Source organism: Podarcis tiliguerta (assembly GCF_965153285.1).
Source record: "Podarcis tiliguerta genome assembly, chromosome: 13".
Classification (NCBI taxonomy): Eukaryota; Metazoa; Chordata; class Lepidosauria; order Squamata; family Lacertidae; genus Podarcis; species Podarcis tiliguerta.
Window position 1 is genome coordinate 40846688 of NC_139546.1, and position 21529 is coordinate 40868216.

The 21529-nt window shown below is 42.5% G+C and overlaps 3 protein-coding genes across 11 annotated transcripts; all 3 read left to right on the forward strand.

Moving 5' to 3' along the window:
• Positions 1-1394: 1394 nt before the first annotated feature.
• Positions 1395-2604, forward strand: LOC310662604 (olfactory receptor 4M1-like; the record flags this gene model as incomplete). The annotated part of the gene is made up of 1 exon (XM_083409549.1): positions 1395-2604. Exon 1 carries the CDS (start codon positions 1612-1614, stop codon positions 2602-2604), a length of 993 nt encoding a protein of 330 aa, XP_083265675.1. The 5' UTR covers positions 1395-1611.
• On the forward strand, positions 2222-21415 carry LOC310663077 (olfactory receptor 4Q2-like). Of its 8 annotated transcripts, none has more exons than XR_014504359.1 (3): positions 2222-2356; positions 2538-2652; positions 4441-4609. XR_014504359.1 is itself a non-coding variant. In XM_083410676.1 (3 exons), the coding sequence occupies exons 2-3, from the start codon at positions 2643-2645 to the stop codon at positions 21183-21185; spliced, it is 966 nt and encodes a 321-aa protein (XP_083266802.1). In that variant the 5' UTR covers positions 2222-2356; positions 2538-2642; the 3' UTR covers positions 21186-21415. The 8 variants fall into 8 exon arrangements, 7 of the variants coding, with proteins under 7 accessions (XP_083266802.1, XP_083266799.1, XP_083266803.1 ...); XM_083410676.1 differs by lacking the exon at positions 4441-4609 and adding an exon at positions 20230-21415; XM_083410673.1 differs by lacking the exons at positions 2222-2356; positions 2538-2652; positions 4441-4609 and adding exons at positions 6798-6930; positions 15112-15207; positions 20230-21415.
• Positions 6798-9887, forward strand: LOC310663085 (olfactory receptor 4Q2-like). 2 transcript variants are annotated; one of them, XM_083410703.1, is made up of 2 exons: positions 6798-6930; positions 8851-9887. In XM_083410703.1, exon 2 carries the CDS (start codon positions 8856-8858, stop codon positions 9804-9806), a length of 951 nt encoding a protein of 316 aa, XP_083266829.1. In that variant the 5' UTR covers positions 6798-6930; positions 8851-8855; the 3' UTR covers positions 9807-9887. The 2 variants fall into 2 exon arrangements, with proteins under 2 accessions (XP_083266829.1, XP_083266828.1); XM_083410702.1 differs by having other exon boundaries at positions 6799-6934.
• Positions 21416-21529: the final 114 nt, after the last annotated feature.

Below are 21529 nucleotides of genomic sequence, written 5' to 3' on the forward strand. Positions count from 1 at the left end.
CTTGACTACAGGTGGAGTTATAGTCCAACTACATCTGAAAGGGATCACATTGGCTGACTTAGAACATCTTCCATGAGGTCCTCAATATCAGGCTTGCCACTTTAATATAAAGATTTATAACCCCTACCCATAGGAAGCTGCTCAGAGTAGCTTACAAATACTTTTCTGTTTTAATGTCTCAGCTGCTGCTTTGATGAAAGGCAGACACACTCAGCACCGCTGCTCTTCTCTGCCCTCCTACACACAATGACACCCAAGGGTGCCAACTTGAATAAAACGGTGGGGGGAGCCCAGGTAAGCCCCACTCATGAGATGCAGTGCACAAGCACCATTTGAATGGCAATGCCCATCAACTTGGGAGGGGAACTGAAGGGGTCTTGGCCCTTAAGAGTTGGCTCCTGTGATGACACCAGCTCCCTCTTACTTTCCCTTATATTGGTGATTTGTTTGAAAATGTAAAGTGGAACTCTAGGGTGAAACACCACGAAAAAGTGAAAATGAGGTTTATTTGGTGTGGTTGACACCTAATCAGGTCCTTGGTGAATTAAGGAACAAAGGAAGCTGTGTTATGCTAAGTCATAGGAACACATAAATAAGAACAAAGGGAGCTGGTGCTGTCTTCTTTATGTCACCTTGAGTTCCTGTTGGGAAAAGGTGGGATATAAACATAATCATAATATGGGGTGGTGTGTGTGTGTGTGTGTGTGTGTGTGTGTAAAAAGACTAGGGTAAATTGATCTACTCATGTGTCTATTTATTGATCCAATCACTCACCCATCACTGCATAGAAAACAAGAGATATATGATCTATTAAAACATACAGAAAATTATAATAAAAGCAGCACAGCACTCATCCTTTCCTTAAAAGCAGTCAGGTACCAAAATCCTATTGGAATAAGAAAGCCTTCACTTGCAGGGAAGGAAAGAGCCAGTCTAACTTCTCCAGGGAAGGAGTTCCAGAGTCCTGGAGCAGCCACCGAGAAGCCCTTCTTTAATTCAAAGGTTAATAATAATAATAATAATAATAATAATAATAATAATAATTTATTATTTATACCCTGCCCATCTGGCTGGGTTTCCCCAGCCACTCTGGGCAGCTTCCAACAGGAGATTAAAAAATACATTAAGATATCAGTCATTAAAAACTTCCCTAAACAGGGCTGCCTTCAGATGTCTTCTAAACATCAGATAGCCGTATTTTAAGCTGTATTTTAATTAACTGTTTTTTTCTTTTTTCTATTACATTTTATTGTAATTTATATTCGGTGTTAGCCACCCTGAGCACAGCCCTGGCCGAGGAGGGCAGGGTATAAATAAAATGTTGTTGTTGTTGCTGGTGGTGGTTGGTTGTTTCTTTGACATCTGATAGGAGAGCATTCCATGGGGTGGGCACCACTACTGAGAAGGCCCTCTGCATTGTTCCCTGCAACTTCACTTCTCACAGTGAGGGAACTGCCAGAAAGCCCTTGGAGCTGGACCTCAGTATCCGGACTGAAGAATGGGAGTGGAGATGCTCCTTCATTATTTCCTCCTCTTTCCCCACTGCTCTTTCTTTCTTTTCTGGTCCTCCTTTCCTATCTAGGTGCAGATCACTTAAACTTCACTTGAGGTATGGAGGACACCACAGCAGTGGCCAAACTTAGGTTGCTGAAGTCTACCCACTTGGAGGGTCTGAGGAACAGCACCCAAGTGACTGAGTTCATCCTGACAGGACTGTCACATGAACGTGGGGTCCAACTTTTCCTCTTTGCCCTGTTCCTCACTTTCTACATGATTGTCCTGCCAAGCAATGTGCTGATCATCATCACCATCCGGAGTGACCCTCATCTCAGCTCACCCATGTATTTCCTATTGGCCAACTTGGCATTCCTGGACATCTGGTATTCTTCCATCACTGCCCCCAAGATGCTAGTTGATTTCTTGGCTGAGCGCAAGATCATTTCTTTCTGGGGCTGCATTGCTCAGCTTTTCTTCCTCCACTTTGTGGGTGCCTCTGAGATGTTCCTGCTCACAGTCATGGCCTATGACCGCTACGTTGCCATCTGCCGTCCCTTGCACTACTCCACTATGATGGGCCGGCGCTTGTGCATCCTACTGGTGATAGCCTCTTGGGCTGGGGGCTTTGTCCACTCTCTCATCCAAGTTGTGCTGATACTCCGCCTTCCATTCTGTGGACCCAATGAATTGGACAATTACTTCTGTGACATCACCCAGGTTCTTAGGATCACCTGTGCCAACTCCTTTGCTGAGGAGATGGTCATGATATTCAGCAGTGGCCTCATCTCTGTGGTCTGCTTTGTGGCCCTCTTGGTTTCCTACATCTTCTTGCTCACCATGCTGAAGAAGAACACCACTGGCGAGTCAGCCAGCAAGGCTCTCTCCACTTGCTATTCGCACATCACCATAGTCATTTTCATGTTTACCCCTGCCATCTACATCTATGCCCGACCCTTTGATGAATATGCTCCTGACAAGGTGGTCTCTGTCTTCCACACAATAATCTTTCCACTCCTAAACCCCATTATTTATACCCTCAGGAACAAGGAGATCACCACAGCTATGAAGAAGGTGGTCAACAGATACCTCCTGTGCAAGGAAACATGAGATCAATAGAATGGTAGTCATCCTGGGGTCTTCCTTGCATGACCAAGGGTGAGAAGATATGGTCAGTTTTAATAAGGAAACATCACTAGGAAACACCATTTCTCCACAATTTTCCAGTGGCTTCTTTTGCTTATGATTGATCTCCCCAACCCCTTTCTGCCTCTACACATTCACACTCTTACATGATTGAATTCAAATACATCCATATAAAATATTCTATTCAATTACCTCTTGAATAGTCGTTTCTTGACTTACGCTGAAATTATAGGAAAATTCTAACTGAAAATGGCATATTTTTTTTTGCATTAAAGCTGATCATGTAAATTCCAACTAAATTCTATTGTGCTCTATAACAGAATAAATTTATTTCAAAGACTCCTGTGAAATAAAATTTTAGAAGCAGTCTTTTAAAAAAATATAACAAATTATCAGTTGCCTTTCAACAAGTGCATGGGATAAAATGCCTGTAAGTAAATTATATTAAAGATGTACATGTTGGTTAAGTGAACTATTAATAAGCTCTCCCTATTGTTCTACTGAGCTCAGTTTCATGGAGTAAGCTTGTTTTTTAAATGGTGTTAACGTCCTTAAGCAGTGTGAAATGAAGAAATCTTTTCAATGCCAGAATACAAAACCCTGCTGTGAAATAATAAAAATTGAGATGTCTACATTACCTGAGGCCTGCTGGAGAGTTTGCATAATGAAATTAAGATACCACAGACATTACACATTATGCCTGGAGAATGTACAAAATGGTCTGGCACATGCACATCCCTCAAAGTCTGCTAGAGAGTATGCCTAATGTCTGGAGAATGTATAAGATGTAGCTGAGATATGCATGTCCCCCAATATGTATGGGAGAGGAGTACACACAATTTCCCATTCATGAACAGATTATGTGCATATCTTCCATGTGTTGTACAATGACTGGTACCCCCCTGCCCGTACGGGCCAGTCTTGACAGACTCTAGGGTTGTGCGCCCATCTCACTCAAAGAGGCCGGGGGCCAGTGCTGTCCGAAGACACTTCCGGGTCACGTGGCCAGCGTGACATCGCTGCTCTGGCGAGCCAGAGCCGCACACGGAAACGCCATTTACCTTCCCGCTAGTAAGCGGTCCCTATTTATCTACTTGCACCCGAGAGTGCTTTCGAACTGCTAGGTTGGCAGGCACTGGGACCGAACAACGGGAGCGCACCCCGCTGCGGGGATTCGAACCGCCGACCTTTCGATCGGCAAGCCCTAGGCGCTGAGGCTTTAACCCACAGCGCCACCCGCGTCCCACAATGACTGGTAGTTGTACACAACTATGACTGGTAGTTGTACACAAATATACATTATTGCTCAATAAAAGATAAAGGTAAAAAACCCCTGGACAGTTAAGTCCAGTCAAAGGTGACTATGGGGTTGCGGCGCTCATCTCGCTTTCAGGCCAATGGAACTGGTGTTTGTCCACAGAAAGCTTTCTGGGTCATGTGCCCAGCATGACTAAATTGCTACTGGCACAATGGGACACTGTGATGGAAACCAGAGGACACGGAAACACTGTTTACCTTCCCACCACAGCAGTACCTATTTATCTACTTGCAGTGGCATGCTTTCAAACTGCTAGGTTGGCAGGAGCTGGGGCAGAGCAACAGGAGCTCACTCCGTTGTGGGGATTCGAACCGCTGACCTTTCAATCGGCAAGCTCAAGATGCTCAGTGGTTTAGACCACAGTGCCACCCGTGTCCCGTGTTGCTCAATATACATTGCCATTAACATATATATTGTGAAAGAAGAAGCAGCTCGGGATCCAGTCCATAAAGTGCAATAACACCCATTTTTCTACATGACAGTGATCTGCATCAAGTTGTTCAGGGCATAAGAAAGTGCCAGAACAATCTCCTCTTCTCTGTCTGCTGCTTGCCTCATAAACCCTCACCACTGTTTAATTCAGAAGGTGGAATTACCAGCTCAACACACGCAACTCTACTAAGTTTCCTTCCTCCCCACTTAGAAGCTTAAAGTGCAGTGCGTTCTGCAAGCAAATAAATGTTCTTATTGTTGGGATACTGCCAGGGAGACAAAGTCCATCATAACTCCACGTCGTCTCCAGACGTCCATCGATCTCCCGCAGACACGCAGTATCAGCAATTAGTGACACGAGCTCCAGAAATAGCCTGCCACATTCCAGAGCCGATGCACGCTCTATCAGCAGATAATGCACAGCGAAAGATGCACTCAGGAGAGCATTATTTACAAGTTTATTTCTGCGTTGATCAGAACAAAGAAAAACATGACTGCCTGCTTCAGTGTTCCGGCACAGAGAGAGAGACGAAAACAAAGACACAAAAGAAACATCCTGTGAAACAGGAAATACGCAGGCTGTGACACAAACATCCTGCTCCCTTTTAAGGTGGAACGGAAATATCCTAACACTTATATGTCTTATCATGCACATCCAGTTATCCCATGGCGTTCATTTTATTCCTTCTATGCATCACTCTCTCAAAAAAAAAAAAATCTTCATAAGGCCTAGAAGCTCCCACCACTTTAAAATCACACTGATTTTCACTAAGCTGTAAAATGGGACCGGTTGTTGTGGTTCGAGGACCCGACCCCCGCTTGGTGGAATAAAGACACATGGACAGAGAATATAAGGTTAATGGGCAAGAAAAGGCCACAACTTTATTGATTACAGCAAGTGAGAAGGTATTGGCTTAGGCATTGGACCACAAAAGATTTGACTCCACCCACTCAAAGAGGGGTTAGTCTGCAGAGGGATTAACCACCAGTAGGGGGAGCCTGTTGATGCTAATGCAACTATAACCTCTCCCCGATGTCACCGAGGGTCATGCCATGCCCCCCACCACCACCACACAGGCATCGGACAGGATTCACGACCGCTGGATTCCTTTAACGGAATACCCAAATTTGAAGGGGTAGGCGATGGCCACACCTTGCCCTTCCACACACCAACAACACATTCCAATGCCTAACCGCCACCTGAGCCCAAGAGGCTTGCCCCCAATACCCTCACAGCTGTAACCAATCCCTAATACTGCTGACGATGTTACCTAGCCAAATGTTGTTTCCCCGATCTGAAAGATGAACCTGTGAGCAAATGGGCTGAATGGCTGGCATGGCTGCGTCTTGAGCAGCAAACCACGCCCCCACCAAGCCGCCTGATTGGGTGCTCAACCGGGGGCATGGCGCACCAGCCATGTGGATGGGGCAGGGGGCGTAACACCCCCTGCGTGATGCAGGAATCGTCTCCCGCCCACAACACCTCCCCTCCGAAAGGAGGAGAGGCCTTTTCACTAAGCATAAACCTCTTCACAGGGTTGTTGTGATGATAAAATTGGGCAGGGCAGGGTGGGGGGAGAACCACATAAGCTTTCCTAAGGTCCTTTGAGGAATGGCAGGATCAAAGTTAAATAAATAAATAAATAAATAAATAACCAACCAACCAACCATCCCTGGTAGGGATAGGCAGACATCAACCTATATTTCAACACTTCTAATGAAGAGTTCAGTACCTTCTAAGGAAAGCTGCTCCACTGTTGCACAGCTCATACCATCAGACAAGCCTCACCCCCACCTTTTAATTGGAATTCCTTGGTTTGGATCCTACTCTCCTGAGCAGCAGAAAACAAATTTCCTCCAACTCGGGGGCAGGGGGAGCTCTGGTTTGTGGGTTGTTCTTGGCCTGCCAGGGGGTCCAAAGCCCACTAGGGTTTTATCCTGTAGCTGAACCCAAGTTAAAGATTTGTTCTCTGTTTCCCCCTGTCTTTCCTTCTCTAGCCTTCCTTCCTTTGTTTTTCTTGAATCAATTTTTAGTCTGTAAGCTCCTTGGAGGCAGAGGCCTGTTCTCTTTTATGATGTGAATCACTCTGTACACTGCTGATGAAACAAAACAATTTCTTTAATATTTGTAAAACACGGAGGCTAATCCAGTGCACAAATCTACTCCACTGGGTTTAGTGAGTTCAGATCAAATCTAAACGGGGCATGAGGATGAATTTGCTGTGCTTTGCAGATGGTGGCAAGTTCTCAAAGTTTGTTTCCTTTGCCTCACTGGGGACACCAGAGCCAGATGTCAGAGCGGTAACTTTGGAAACAAACTCCCTTTGTAACAATGATCATCCAGCTCTTGAATGCCCATAGCACCAGTTTACCTTGCCAAGATCTAAAGGGATAAATCAAGCATCCTCTTTGTTGTTCCCATTTTCCATCTGGCATGGAGAGTTCAAAGTCATCAAGCAAAACCAGAATGCTGCTTCTCAGACTGAGATTGGATCAGCTGTGGAAAGAAGTTCTCTGTGTAATCTTCAAGTGACCTCAGAGTGAGTGAGTAAGGGGCAAGTGAGATGGATGGGGCTGATGGGGTAGTTCAGATTCAAATTTGCTTAAAAAAAATTACCCCCCTTCAGACACGAGCTGAGTTGCAAAGAAGGTTTAGAATCTATATTTTAATTCAGACCTAATCAATGTTATGCCTTTCACATGCTGCTGGATTAAAGGCAGCCCTCTTTAGTGAAGCTTTTAATATCTGATAAATTATTGTATTTTAATATTTTGCTGGAATCCACCCAGAGTAGCTGGGGAAACACAGCCAGTTGGGTAGGATATAAATAAATTATTATTATTATTATTATTATTATTATTATTATTATTATTACTTTCATCATCACTGACCATGTTGGCAGGGTTGGTTGGAGGTGATTAACATCTTGACAACATTCCATTGGCTATATCTATTCAAATTCTCTATCATAGGATATGGGAGTGAGAGATGATTTTGAGTTCAGAGAGGTCAGGCAGAGATTCTGTGGATTGTGATCATTCCACAATTCTGTCAATTGTCTACTGATTCCTGTAAGCACAAAATGCTTTGCTCCTCTGTTTTCACCTTCACTTCATGCCTGCCTCACATTTTCTACAACCTTTCTTGCGCACAAACCACTGCATGTATCTCTTGTATCTTCCCCCTCCCAAAGACTTCAACATCTAAGCACTGTTTTCACATTCTGCCCAACTCCCATGCTGTATACCTTTCTATGCCAGTGCTCATTCCCATTCCTCCTACTCATTTTTTTTGAGGGGGGGCATTGGCAACCCCCTTTCCACTTCCATTTTCAGCTTCACTCTTTTATTTTAATCTCTCCATCCTTCTCCGTTCTCTTCTTAGTTCTCCCTTTCTGTGTGATCACCATCATTTTCATGCCTTCTCCTGTTCTGCAGCCCCCTTTGTGTATACAACCCATACTGATATATTTTGCTCATCTTTAATATGAGAATCTTAAGAGCAAGCTGTCACTTTGCTTATTCAGATAGAGAATCTTAAGTTCAGTTGATGGATGTTGTGCACATATGGATGTTTAAAATATCCTTTCTAAATTACCACATTGAATCTAGAACCTCATGTTAAAGACAACAAATGGTACCAGGGGTGATGGTAGTAGATAAAATGGAATATTAGAGGGCCCTGTATCCTTTATCTTTCCCACACGAGGCAACTGAGAAATGGAAGAGGGAAAAGTTTAAAACATCAATTTTCACTCTTCTTCATTGGAAATTCATTGGACTAGATGATTCCCTCAGTCCCTTCCCGCTCTAAGGTTCTATGATTCTTTGATTCTATAACAGCAGAAGTTTGTGCAAAGCAGTGGTGAGGAGACACAGAACAGAAAATAGCACTTTTAAATGATGGAAATGGTCTGAGCAAAGTGGGAAGGAAGGGACACAGAAGAAAAAGACAGTTTCCAGCAGCAGCAGCAACAACAACAGAGGTTTGAGTAAATAAGTAAAGGGATGTGGAATAAAGTGGTGGTTTTAAACAGTGCTTTTCTTCTAGAAAGAAAGGTGTCAGTACTGCATAACCTTGAGTACCCCCAGAAAAAATCCCTGGCTTTTTAACACGATATATTCTATTCAAACATCTTCCAGAAAAAGCTATGCAGAAGATCAGTTCTGGAATAAATGTTTCATTCATAGAGAAGTGAATCAAAACTACCCCCTTCACTTAGAAACAAATGAAAGCTAGTCATGTTCATTCATTTCAATTGGTTTACTCTGAAAGGGAAAAACATTGGGTTTAGCTTTGGTTTACTTACTTGTTCCCTGTCCTCTCTCTCAAGGAACCTATTTTATGATGTCTTAGCAATTTTATAGCACACTAAGATGATTTCTTCAATGAGCTGGCAGCTTAGAAAATATTTTTGAATGAATGAATAAAAAAATATGTTTCCTTTCCCGTTCTACAGGCTAAATGGGGCACCTTAAAGAAAACCACACAAGAATAAATGAATTCCTTTTGATGGCCATATCCCCCACATGGGAGTCCCAAGCCATCCTCTTTGCGGTCTTCCTCCTGGTTTACGTATCTACCATAGTAGGAAATAGTCTTATCATGCTGACAGTGACCTCAGACCTTCGACTGCAAACACCTATGTACTTCCTGCTGGGGAACCTCTCCTTCGTGGACCTTTGCTACTCCACAGTCACAACCCCTAAAATTCTAGTGGACCTTTTGTCCAAGAAGAAGAGCATCTCCTTTGATGCCTGCATGGCCCAGCTCTTTTTCCTCCATTTTGTGGGTGCTACCGAGATGTTCCTTCTCACCATCATGGCCTATGACCGGTATGTGGCTATTTGCAAGCCTCTGCACTATCCCAATATCATGAACAGGCAGCTTTGTAGCTGGCTGGTGGCAGCCTCTTGGACTGGGGGCTTCATCCACTCCACAGTCCAGTTAGTTCTCACTATAGGGCTTCCCTACTGTGGGCCCAACCAACTGGACAACTTCTTCTGTGATGTCCCACCGGTTATCAAGCTGGCCTGCACTGATACCTACGTCACTGAACTCCTCATAGTCTCCAACAGTGGCCTCATCTCAATCAGCTGCTTTGTCATCTTGGTTGCTTCCTATGCCACCATCCTGGTGAGGATCCGCTCTCCTGAGGGACGGCGCAAAGCCCTCAATGTCTGTGCCTCTCACCTAATGGTGGTGACATTGTTCTTCGGTCCTTGCATCTTTATCTACGGTGGGCCCTTATCCACTATCTCAGTAGACAAGCTGACCCCTGTCCTGTACAATATCAATATCATTACTCCCATGCTGAACCCATTGATCTACACTCTGAGAAACAAAGATGTTAAGTCAGCCATAAGGAAGCTGACAGGGAAGGAAACAATTTCTGATGGGAAGGTAGACATGTGATTCCCTGGATTATTGCTTATAGAGACCTTCACAGCAGCATAGTTGGGTATAGCATGTAATTGGAGAGTGTTGAAAGCAACCATTTTTGATAAAAATTGGACTGATCTTTTAAAAATGTGCTTTGGCACATTTGAAATATGAATTAAGTACCCATCATATTCTTTTTTAATGCTGAGGAGTTAGTAAGAAATCTAATTAACAAGAACAATAAGAACCTACAGGCTTAATCAGCAAGTCCTTTATCAGTAAGGAGGCTTCATTTTTAAAAACCAATATTATGGCACTGTGGTTTTCATTTCCTATGCAAAGGCCCTGCTAGCTTCTGGTCAAATCCCTATTATTACTGCCTGACTGTGATGTAGATATCATTGGCAATCAAATAAATAAGAGGTTAAATGCATGTGAATATAACCTGTAATTAAATAAACTTAGTATGTGTATTAAACAAAAATATCAGTTTTTGATATATAACATTTAATAAACCTGATAGTGTGATATTTTAAGTTGCAGAACTGGGAACACTCTTGAGTCCAAAAACGTATTTCATTGACACTACCAAAGTAATTATTTCTAAACAACCACCCTACTCCAATTACCGTATTTTGGGGACATGACATGCATGATCTTTAACCCTTTCTCCCCACACTATTGTTCTGATCCAGATTGCCTATTCTGAACATGGAAGGGGAAACTAGCAGTCACTTTCTGTGAACCCCTTAGATCCCTATGCCCTTCCGTCACCTATCCTGGAACCAAATCCAAGCAGGTGCTACTAAATCATTTACATGCTCTTTCCCTGTTTATCTCTCTCTACCCTTCCTTCTTTTAAACTGTAAGATCCTTGAAAGCAGAGCTCTTTTCTTTTTCATGTTGTAAAGTACTGTGGACAATTATGGTGCAGCAACATCAATTCCCTTCAAATTTTTAAATCAAGAAGGTGCTTACAAGGTACAAATCCATCCTATGGCACATAAAAGGTAAAGGTAAAGGGACCCCTGACCATTAGGTCCAGTATTGACCGACTCTGGGGTTGTGGTGCTCATCTTGCTTTATTGGCTGAGGGAGCCGGCATACAGTTTCCAGGTCATGTGGCCAGCCCTAGGCTCTGCGGTTTTAGACCCTTAAAAACTAAGGAGTAGTCCCTTAAAACGAAGGAGTATGTTCCACCGAGATTTGTACTCAGATTGCTGGATTCAGAGTCCAGAGTGCTAACCATTACACCATGGAACCTTACACATGGCACATAATAAATGCCACTTAAAAGTAAACTGTACCGGGGAGGAATTTCTTTTACAAATTCTCAAATTCTTTCCCTCACTGGAGACACCAGAGCAGTAACTTTGGCAAGAAACTCCCTTTGCAACCGCAATCATTCAGCTCTGCCATACTCAGCACATCAGTTTGCCCTGCCAAGATAAATCAGGAAGTCTTTTCATTATTCTCACTTGCTGATTTTCAAAGGCATTGGGTGGCACTGGAATGCCACTTCCCACTTCCCAGCGCAAGATCTTAGTGGCTGTGGAGAGATGTTCCTCATGCAACCTCAGAGTGAGTAAGGAGAGAGCAAGTGAGATGGACAGGGCTGATGGGGTAGACATGCTCTAAATTCACCGAGCAATTTCCCCCCTTAAAACACAAACTAGGCTGCAAAAAATGTTACAATCTGTCTTGTTTCATAATTCTTTCAGTTGTCTAGCAGTCCTTATCAAGCACAAAAGCAGGGCTGGCACTACCATTGGGCAAAGTGAGGCAATCACCCTCAGTGGCACATGTTGGCACCATTTTATAACTTGCTTTGGGTTAGGCTTTGTGAAAAAAGCAGCTAATTAAAGATACTTGTGATGGTGGTGATAATATTACTGCTATGAGGCAGCAGCTCTCTGGTTTTCCTCTGACACACCACAGACATTCTCCAAGATTGTTGAGGCAGACAAAAGTAAACCAAACTGGAATGAAAAGTATTTATAGGAAGCTGAAAGAGGACTCTCTGTTTGTCCTTTTTCATTCTTCTGGGATTCTTTCATTCTTTTTTGCATGCTTATGTATTTAACACAACCTGTTAAACCAGATTGCCTGCGTCTGGTTCAATTTGGAAGGTGATCTCTAGAGGCTTGCTGACATTTTCCAGTATATGTGTTTATTCAGAAATATATAGGCTGGGTGCAGGTGAAGGTGTATCCTAAATATTCCCCCAGACTGTCCAGGTCCAATGCACCTCTGTCAGGTTCCTGGGGAGCTGTCCAGCACCTCAATCACTGTTAAATCCCAGAGCCCCAAAGTCATTTCTCTGTCCCTCTGTCTACCCCCCCTTCTTTCTTTCACCGACTGCAGTTTCTTTTCTCAGACAGATTGTTTTCACCATTCTTAGCTGTGTTGGAGAGTAGAGAGTATGAGCCCACATGATTTATTTGAGGGGAGGTTAGGTAACAGTGCATCAAGGAAGTGTTAATTCATACTTTTGTCTGTCCCATAGCACGAAAGCGCAATATTTTTTGGAGGCATGTTTGTTGCACAAGACATCCTAATCACCTGTAAATGCACAACCTGAATTTGCTGGCATGTGATTGATTCCTACCTGAAGATGGTGATACTCTACTAGCACCCAAAGAGAGATTTTACTTCTTGGCTATTCAAAGGGGCAGCTATTGAAAGCAACCAACCACCCACCCCCCGTCAAATGAGACATTTGGCATTTTTTTCAGGACTGATAAGGCTTTATCCAACAGCTTTTCCTGGTTCCACTAACCATCTCATGTCCAGCCAGCACCACAACCCCCAGTGTACATTATAGATAAATATTAAAATTTCTTAATGCAGAACTACCGATGCTCTCAAAAGTTAAAGCAAATCCTGGTACATAAAGGATGCAACTCAGTCTACCCTTTCCCTAGTCCAAGTCCCATTGAGCACACCAAATCTGATCTAGACTGACAGTGCAATCCCATCCATGTCTACTCAGAAGTAAGTCCCATCCATAGGCATGCATATTTTAACTGTCCCTTCATATTTGCTCAACCTGTATATTTGTAAATAAAAACAAGTATTATAAAATGAAGATTTATTTTATTTTGTTATAAATATATTTTTATACTGTTGTATCATAGAAATCTATCATAGTGGTTTATGATAATTTAAAATACGAACCATACAGTAAAATCATTTTACAAAATAAAAACAAGTTAAAAGCAAAAGAATAAAAAACACAGGAATGTTGGCAATCAAGGAAACAATTTCTGATGGGAAGGTAGACATGTGATTCCCTGGATTATTGCTTATAAAGACCTTCACAACAGCAAAGCTGGGCAAAATATGTAATGGCAGTGACTCAAAAACAATAATTTAAACTAATGTGTTTTTTAAAAAAACATGTGAGGGGCATTGAAACTTTGGATGTATGATTTTAGGACCAAAACTATTCTTTTGATTTTATGGTGGTTAAGAAATCTGAATGATGATAACAACAGCAAATTACAAACTTAACGAGCAAGTCCTTAGACAGTAAGGAATCTTCATTTTAAAATATATATTAGGGCAGTATGGTTTCCTGGCGTGCTCTGGTCCATGTGGTCACGAAGAGTCGGACACGACTAAACGACTAAACAACAATGGTTTCCGTGTCTTAGGTAGATTACCTTCAAGCTTCTGACTGAATCCCAATTTTTTATTCCTAGGTGTGATGTAAATGTTGCATATACTCAGATAAACAAAGGGGTTTAAAATATGCAAAAAATAAAAATAAGCTAAGTATTCAATAAAAAATGAACCTGCTAATATATGGTGCAGTGTGTGTACATAAAAATATACCAAATATATATTTACATGAATGTTGTGATGGAGAACCCTTGGGTCTGCCTCTTTGTGACCCAACAGCCAGTGGGAGCTGACAAGTAGATCAACTTGTAGGGGTGGGGGAATGGGATGTCAAGGACTGGCTGGATGAGGAAGAGCATTGGAAGCTGCCTGCCCAAGAGCCCCTCAGGAAGGACACAGATGATGACTTAGATCCTGGATCATGGTGGTGGGACACTGAAGAGCAGTCTGCAGAAGGGACAAGCTCAGAGGTGCAAGAAGCAAGGGGGTTGAGTGATCAAGAATGGTCAGAAGAAGGAGGACATTCCAGGATAGGGTTAGAGACTGAGAGTCACAGTGTGAGCGCAGACTCAGACAAAGAGGAGTCAGAGGTTGCCCTTGCTGTCCAACAACAGAACAGTCCCAATTCTGCTGGCTCTCCTCCCCCTCTGACACCCCGCTTGAGGAGAGTCCTGCACATTGCCGAACAACAGGCCAAACAGGTCTAGAGGAGGAGCCCCCCCCCCAACACAGCCTTGAAACGAATCCAGAGTGAGAGGCTAGAGGGGAAAGGTCAGGGCTAGTGATCAATTTCAGCAACATCTCAGCTGGATTAAGAGAAACCAGAGGACTCTACTGTGTTGTTATTTTCTGTTAATAAAAAGCTGATTGCATTCCGTGTCTACCATGTGTCCCTGCACTGTGGTCAATGTGGGCTCTGGCTAGCCGAGCAGACTCAGATAGGATAGAGGAAACAGAGTGGGTTAGTGTTGACGTTAGGAATAGTCTGTGGCCAGACAATTTTCTCTTTACCTAAAGAGAGGGTTAAGATTTGGAGGGGCTGGAAGTGTTCTTTGGGTGGAGTAAAACAATAGCCAGTCCTAGGAAGCATTTCTCTGTCCGCTAGAATGTCTTCAGTGAAGACTTATTAAACATCATTGTTAAGCTACAACCTCTTATATAAACATATAAAGTTCCTGTTTTGTTATAAGTGCCTTTACTTCATTTTTCTGGGTGAGAGCTGAATGGTCACAAGTTCCCCTTCACCTATTTATACCATCTTGCTTCTGTTAAATAAAATACTCTACTACAATTGGTTTAGACCAGAACCTCTGCTATGGGAAGAGTACAGGCAGCTGGTCTCATTTCACCACCTAAGGCAAAACAGGAATGTAGGCAGAGTCTTGGTCTATTCAATACTGTAAAGCCCCATGAACACTGGTGTTGCAACACTGTGGATTGCTTTCAGATTTATAAAGCAAGAAGGTGGTTGCAATGTACAAGTCCATTCTAATGGACTTGCTAAGTGAAGATTAAAGGAAAACTGGCTTGAGGAGGAATTTCCTTTGCAAGTTCTCAAAGTTTACTGCCCTTCTCTCACTGGGAATACCAGAGCAGTGACTTTGGAAAGAAACTCCCTTTGCAACCACACTCACCAGCTCCTTAATGCCTACACATATGTGCCAAGACTCAAAGAGATGATTAAATAAGACTTTTCATTGTTCCCATTTGCCAGCTTTCAAAGTCATTGAGTGACACTGCAAGACCACTTCTCACTTCACACTCCAAGATTTGATTAGCTGTGAAGAGATGTTCCCTGTGCAACCTCAGAGTGAGTAAGGAAGAGAGTGCAAGTGAGACAACACAGGGCTGATGGGGTAGACCTGATATAAATTTGCTAACCAATTTCCCTCCTTCAGACACAGACTAGCTTGCAGAAAAGGGTTAGAACCTGTCTAGCTAATGTGTTCTCCAGATGTTTCTGGACCACAGCTACCACCCTTGAGCATGTTGCCTGGGACTGATTGGAGCTAGGGTTGAATAAACCCTGGGCGGCATCCAATTGGCAGCCCTGTTCTAATTCTCTGTTATAGGATTTGTGATGATAGATGCTTTGGGGTTGAGAGATTTTAGGGGGAGATTTTGCATTTTGTGATGATTCCATAATTCTCTCAATTGTCTTGTGATGCCTGTCAAATATAGAAGCAGGGCAAAGTGAGGCAATCACTTGAGGTGGCACGTGGTGGTTCCATTTCAAAGTTGCTCTGGGTCACATTTCAGGGGTGGGGAAGCCAAATAATAAGGGATAATGGTGGTGGTGATAATGCTGGGGATGGGTGGAGAGCAACCCTCTGGCTGCTTCATCTCACACACCACATCCAGTCCCCAAGATTGTTGAGGCAGACACAGTTGAATCAAACTGAGACAATAAGTCCTCATGTGAAGCAGAAGACAATTAGAAAGAAGGGTCTGTGATTCTCCTATTTTCTTCTCTCTGGGATTGGGTTTATTTCTCTTTCTGCAAGTATGTGTATTTCAAAAGTCTGTCCAGCCTCTTGAACCAGGTTGCCTGGGTCTGGTTCCTGTTGGAGGGAGATCTCTGGATGCTTATTGGCATTTTGTAATATGTGTGTTTATTTGCAAAAATACAAGCTGAGCATAGGTGCTGGAATAGCTTAAACACCCTAATAGACTGTCAAGGACCACTGCACCCGCCAACATCAGGTTCACAGGGAGCTATCCAGTACTCCCCCAAACCCAGTTAACTTCCAAGTCCCAAATTCATCTCTTGCCTTCTCTCTGTGTATGTTTTCCGCCTCCAACTGCAGTTTCTCCTCTTAGGTAGGCATCTCAATTGCACAATTCTTAGCTAGAGTGGGGAGCAGAGCTTCTGGGCACTTGCAGAAGACCTGTTTATTGAGCAGTCAGCCCAATTCATTTGTAATTTGGTTAGGCAACATTGTATCAAGGAAGTGTTGGCACATACTTCCCTCTGCATTTTTCTTATCAGAAAAAAAAGTTAAATATTTGGGGAGAAGCATGTCTAGAGTGCAAGATTTCCCAATGAACTGTAAATGTACAATCTGAATTCGCCATAAAGTAACTGAATCCTACCTGAAGATGATGACACCCTGAAAGGGCCCAGAAAGAGATCTTAATCTTAGGTATTGCTTGGACCTCACAAAAAGCCAGCTATTGATAGCAATCTCCCAATCACATTATTAAAGGAGACATTTGACATTTGTCAGGACTAATAAGGTATTATGTGGCAGTTTTATTGGTTTCATTAGCTCTCTCTTATCCCCATCCCCTACCCCCAATGTACAATATGGATAGAATTTTAAAATGTCCTGATGCAGAACTACCTGGGTCCTCAAAAGGTAAGGTATAATTTTATGACATAAAGTTTGCATTCCAGTGCACACTTTTCTAGGACTGTGGTGTTAATCATGTTTGCTAGAGTTACTGAAGATACCTTAAAAACTGCTTCATTAGGAGAGGGTTAAATGATACCCACTGCCATCGTGGGTGATCATTAGAAGAGTTTTCTGTGTAAGGGGACCTCAGGTTAAGAACTTAATTCGTTCTGGAGGTCCGTTCTTAACCTGAAACAGTTCTTAACCTGAGGTACACTTTAGCTAATGGGGCCTCCTGCTGCTGCTGCGCCGCCACCGTACAATTTCTGTTCTCATCCTGAAGCAACGTTCTTAACCCGAGGCGCTATTTCTGGGTTAGCAGAGTCTGTAACCTGAAGCGTCTGTAACCTGAAGTGTCTGTAACCCGAGGTACACTGTATGTTGTGAAAATTTAGTGAAGAAGGCATCCCACTACTAATTGTGTTAGCCTATCTATAAGGGTGCTTAGAACAGTTCCTTGCTGTGCTAGTGAACTCATGACAAGCAGTGTCTTGGCTCTTATTGATGCTTTTATGGTTTTATGGTATTAATTAGACTATATACTACCTTACGATATTTCGTTTGAAAGTGCTGTTTATGAATATGTAAATGAAGAAAACAGAACTTGTTACCCTCATCCCGTTTAAAGCGCTGAGTAGTTCCAGGGATATAGTGCTTAACTGGATCTAGTTTCTATTGGAAGTTACTAGAGGTTTATTGGCATTTTGTAAAACTTGAGTTTGTAGTTCCCTAGCCAATTGTGCAGGGGCAGACCTTGGTAATCTTTCATAATAAGAGGCCTTTATGAGGCCACATTTCTTTTATAATAAGAGGCCTTTATGAGGCCACATTTGGCACCCCCAAATGTATATTATATTTTGCATCCCGTCAAACTGATATAGAAATATAGTGAACTGGATGCTGCAAAAATGGGAAATTGCTAAAATGAAATTGACAGTTTTACTGATTCCTACACCTTGTATATTCTGTAGACACCTTGACATTCTAGAGACCAGATATATAAAATGATTGAATGGACAGACAGACAGAGAGATATTACACTGTATACCTAAAATGTTGTTGCTATTGACATTCAACCTGTGAAAGTTGGCAGTCCCAGGCAATTGCTGTCAGTGTCCAAAAGCTTACACCAGTAAATGCTTCCAGGCACCTATACAGTATGTGTAGTTTGTATGGCAGAAGAGTGGGGAAATAAAAGTCTTCAGATATTGATCAATTGTATCTGGAAATTCAAACGTTCACATGATTTTGAACTTTGGGCCTGATTTTGGACTTTTTGAACTGTAGTGGTAATGAGTGTCAATTGGCAACTATGCTTAAAAACCACCTAGAAGCCCCATCACGGGTCAAAGAAACCAGACAGGAGTCAGGGGTAGCAGGACTAACGGGGCCCTGTAATGTATCTGTTTAATAATAATAATAATAATAATAATAATAATAATAATAATAATAATAACAACTATTATTATTATTATTATTATTATTATTATTATTATTATTTATATCCCGCCCTCCCCAGCCGAAGCTGGGCTCAGGGCGGCTAACAACAATAAAATAGTGTAACATTCTAAAAACATTTCATTATAAAATTAATTAAAATCAAATCAAATTGATGGCAACCATTGGGCTAGAGTTCTGTCAAGATTGTCAAAGGAGGGAGTCAGGCTGCGCCCTGACCAAAGGCCTGGTGGAACAGCTCTGTCTTGCAGGCCCTGCGGAAAGATGTCAAGTCCCGCAGGGCCCTAGTCTTTTGTGGCAGAGCGTTCCACCAGATTGGAACCACAGCCAAAAAAGCCCTGGCTCTGGTTGAAGCCAGTCTAACCTCTCTGTGGCCTGGGACCTTCAGGATGTTTTTATTTGAAGACCATAAGTTCCTCTGTGGGACATACCATGGCTTTGCCAGGAAAGGAACAGCTTGGCCACAGCCATGCAAACATTGGCAACTTCTAGAATGCATTATTGCATGGGTAGGCAAACTAAGGCCCGGGGGGCGGATCCAGCCCAATCATCTTCTAAATCTGGCCCGCGAACAGTCCGGGAATCAGCATGTTTTTACATGAGTAGAATGTGTCCTCTTATTTAAAATGCATCTCTGGGTTATTTGTGGGACATAGGAATTCATTCATTATCCCCCCCAAATAATAATAATCATCATCATCATCATCATCATCATCATCTGGTCCCCCACAAGGTCTGAGGGACAGTGAAGCGGCCCCCTGCTTAAAAAGTTTGCTGACCCCTGCATTATTGCAATGCACTCTATGTAAGGCTACACTTGAAGCTGCAGCTAGTGCAGAATGCTGCATCCCAGCATTTGGCCAGAGCACCTCCTTATTAACATACTACAATAGTGCTGAATGCTGTGCACTGTCTGTCATTCTATTACTAGGCCAGAATATTACTGAGCTAACCAGGCAATATCTCAACTCCCCATCAGACACCCAGAAGAAGAAGAAGAAGAAGAATAAGAAGAAGAAGAAGAGCAGCTCTGAACAACTGCAAAGCATAGTTCAATCCTTGTTTACATTCTATCAGTGATGGTTAATTCATTTAGGAATCTGCCTTAGTTGGTAACTAAAGTCATCAAAAGCAGGGGGGAAGGATCACTTTAGCAGTATTTATAAGGATGGGGCAAAATGTTACCAGCCTGAAGATGGTGAAGAAGAGGAGGTTGTGGCCAAAAAATAAGAAGGTGTTTTGGACAGTTTGTTTTAAGCATGAACACTGAGCACATTCTACCCTGATTTAAGTTGTGTATATGCCATCCACATTTTAGGTCCTACTGCACACTTTTAAAAGCCCCTCGGAGGTAACAGTATTATTGTTAGTGAATAAAGTGCTTAAACAACCTGGATCCTGGTTACTCAAAGGACCAAATTTTCCCTAGTGTACAGGTTAGAACAGTATAATCACTTGGCCAAGCCTTCCTGACTGTCTCACAGTTATCTCCTGTTGATTTATTTTCTTTACCAACTGAAAGTTTTTTATGGTAGTGGCTACTTGTCCATCTCTTGATAATATTTTTAGCTTCACCAAGCACTTTTAGAGAATTGATTAGATTCAGTCTTGATAATCTGATCCATGTTTTGTGATCTAGAGTTAAATTCAATGGTAGTCCTATTCAGGGGAGAGCCAATGAAAATGATGGGCCATTCATTTGAATGGATCTACTCTAAGTAGGAATAGCATTGGAGACAGCATTTATTTATTTATTTATTTATTTATTTATTTATTTATTTGGTTGGTTGGTTGGTTGGTTGGTTGGTTGGTTGGTTGGTTGGTTATAGCTGGCTATCCCCCCCCCCCCAAGCAGCCAATTTTATAAGGTTTTCTTATTTTATTTTGCACCCCCATGATCTGCTTTAATGAATTGGCCACTTATCAAAATTCTTATTAAATAATTAAATAATTAAAAATGCTTCTTTCCACTTTTGCAGGCAAAATGGATCACCTGAAAGGAAACTACACCAGAGTCAATGAATTCCTCTTTGTGGCCCTTTCTCCAACATGGCAGTCCCAAGCCACCCTCTTTGTGTTCTTCCTCCTAGTCTATGCAGCCACCCTAGTAGGAAACAGCCTGATCATGCTGACAGTGACCTCAGACCCTCGACTGAAAACACCCATGTACTTTCTGCTTGGGAACCTCTCATTTCTAGACCTTTGCTACTCCCATGTGACAACCCCTAAGATGTTGGTGGACTTTTTGTCTGAGAAGAAGAGCATCTCCTTTGATGCCTGCATGGCCCAGCTCTTTTTCCTCCATCTCTTGGCCGCTGCTGAGATGTTCCTCCTCACTGTCATGGCCTATGATAGGTATGTGGCCATTTGCAAGCCTCTGCACTATCCCAATATCATGAACAGGCAGCTTTGTAGCTGGCTGGTGGCAGCCTCTTGGACTGGGGGCTTCATCCACTCCATGGTTCAATTACTCCTCACTATAGGCCTTCCCTACTGTGGGCCCAACCAACTGAACAACTTCTTCTGTGATGTCCCACCGGTCATCAAGCTGGCCTGCACTGACACCTACATCACTGAGCTTCTCATAGTCTCCAACAGTGGCCTCATTTCAGCCAGCTGCTTTGTCCTTTTGGTGATCTCCTATGCAACCATCCTGGTGAGGATCCGCTCTCCTGAGGGACGACGCAAAGCCCTCAATGTCTGTGCCTCCCATCTAATTGTGGTGACATTGTTCTTTGGACCCTGCATCTTTATCTACACTGAGCCTTTATCTGCTATCACAGTAGACAAGCTGACCCATGTTCTTTACAATATCAATCTCATCACCCCTATGCTGAATCCATTAATCTACACTCTGAGAAACAAAGATGTGAAGTCAGCAATAAGGAAGCTGACAGGGAAGGAAACAATTTCTGATGGGAAGGTAGAGACGTGATTCTAAAGACTTTCACAGAATATCCTCCAAAGAAACTATCTAAACAGCCATGCTTTTGCTTTTATGGAGAAGGGTGGATAACAAATTTAAATAATAACAACAGCAACAACATACAAATCTAACCTGCAAATGCTTAATCAACAATGACATTTCATTTTAAAACTGATATTATAGCACGTTGGTTTTCTTTTCCTATCCAGAAGCTTGAGATTGAATCACAATTATTACTCCCTGACAATGATGAAAACGTCCTATGCAATCAAATAAATAAAGAGATCAAGCACATGAAAATACAACATGTAATCAAATAAACTGAGTATGCATATTTAACCAAAATATCAATG

Coding starts and splice junctions, on each gene's coding strand:
- LOC310663077 (XM_083410673.1), top strand. CDS start 15,186: ATGTTCCCTGTGCAACCTCAGA. Junction 15,208..20,229: donor GTTCCCTGTGCAACCTCAGA/GTGAGTAAGGAA, acceptor CCACTTTTGCAG/GCAAAATGGATCACCTGAAA.
- LOC310663085 (XM_083410703.1), top strand. CDS start 8,856: ATGGGGCACCTTAAAGAAAACCACACAAGAATAAATGAATTCCTTTTG.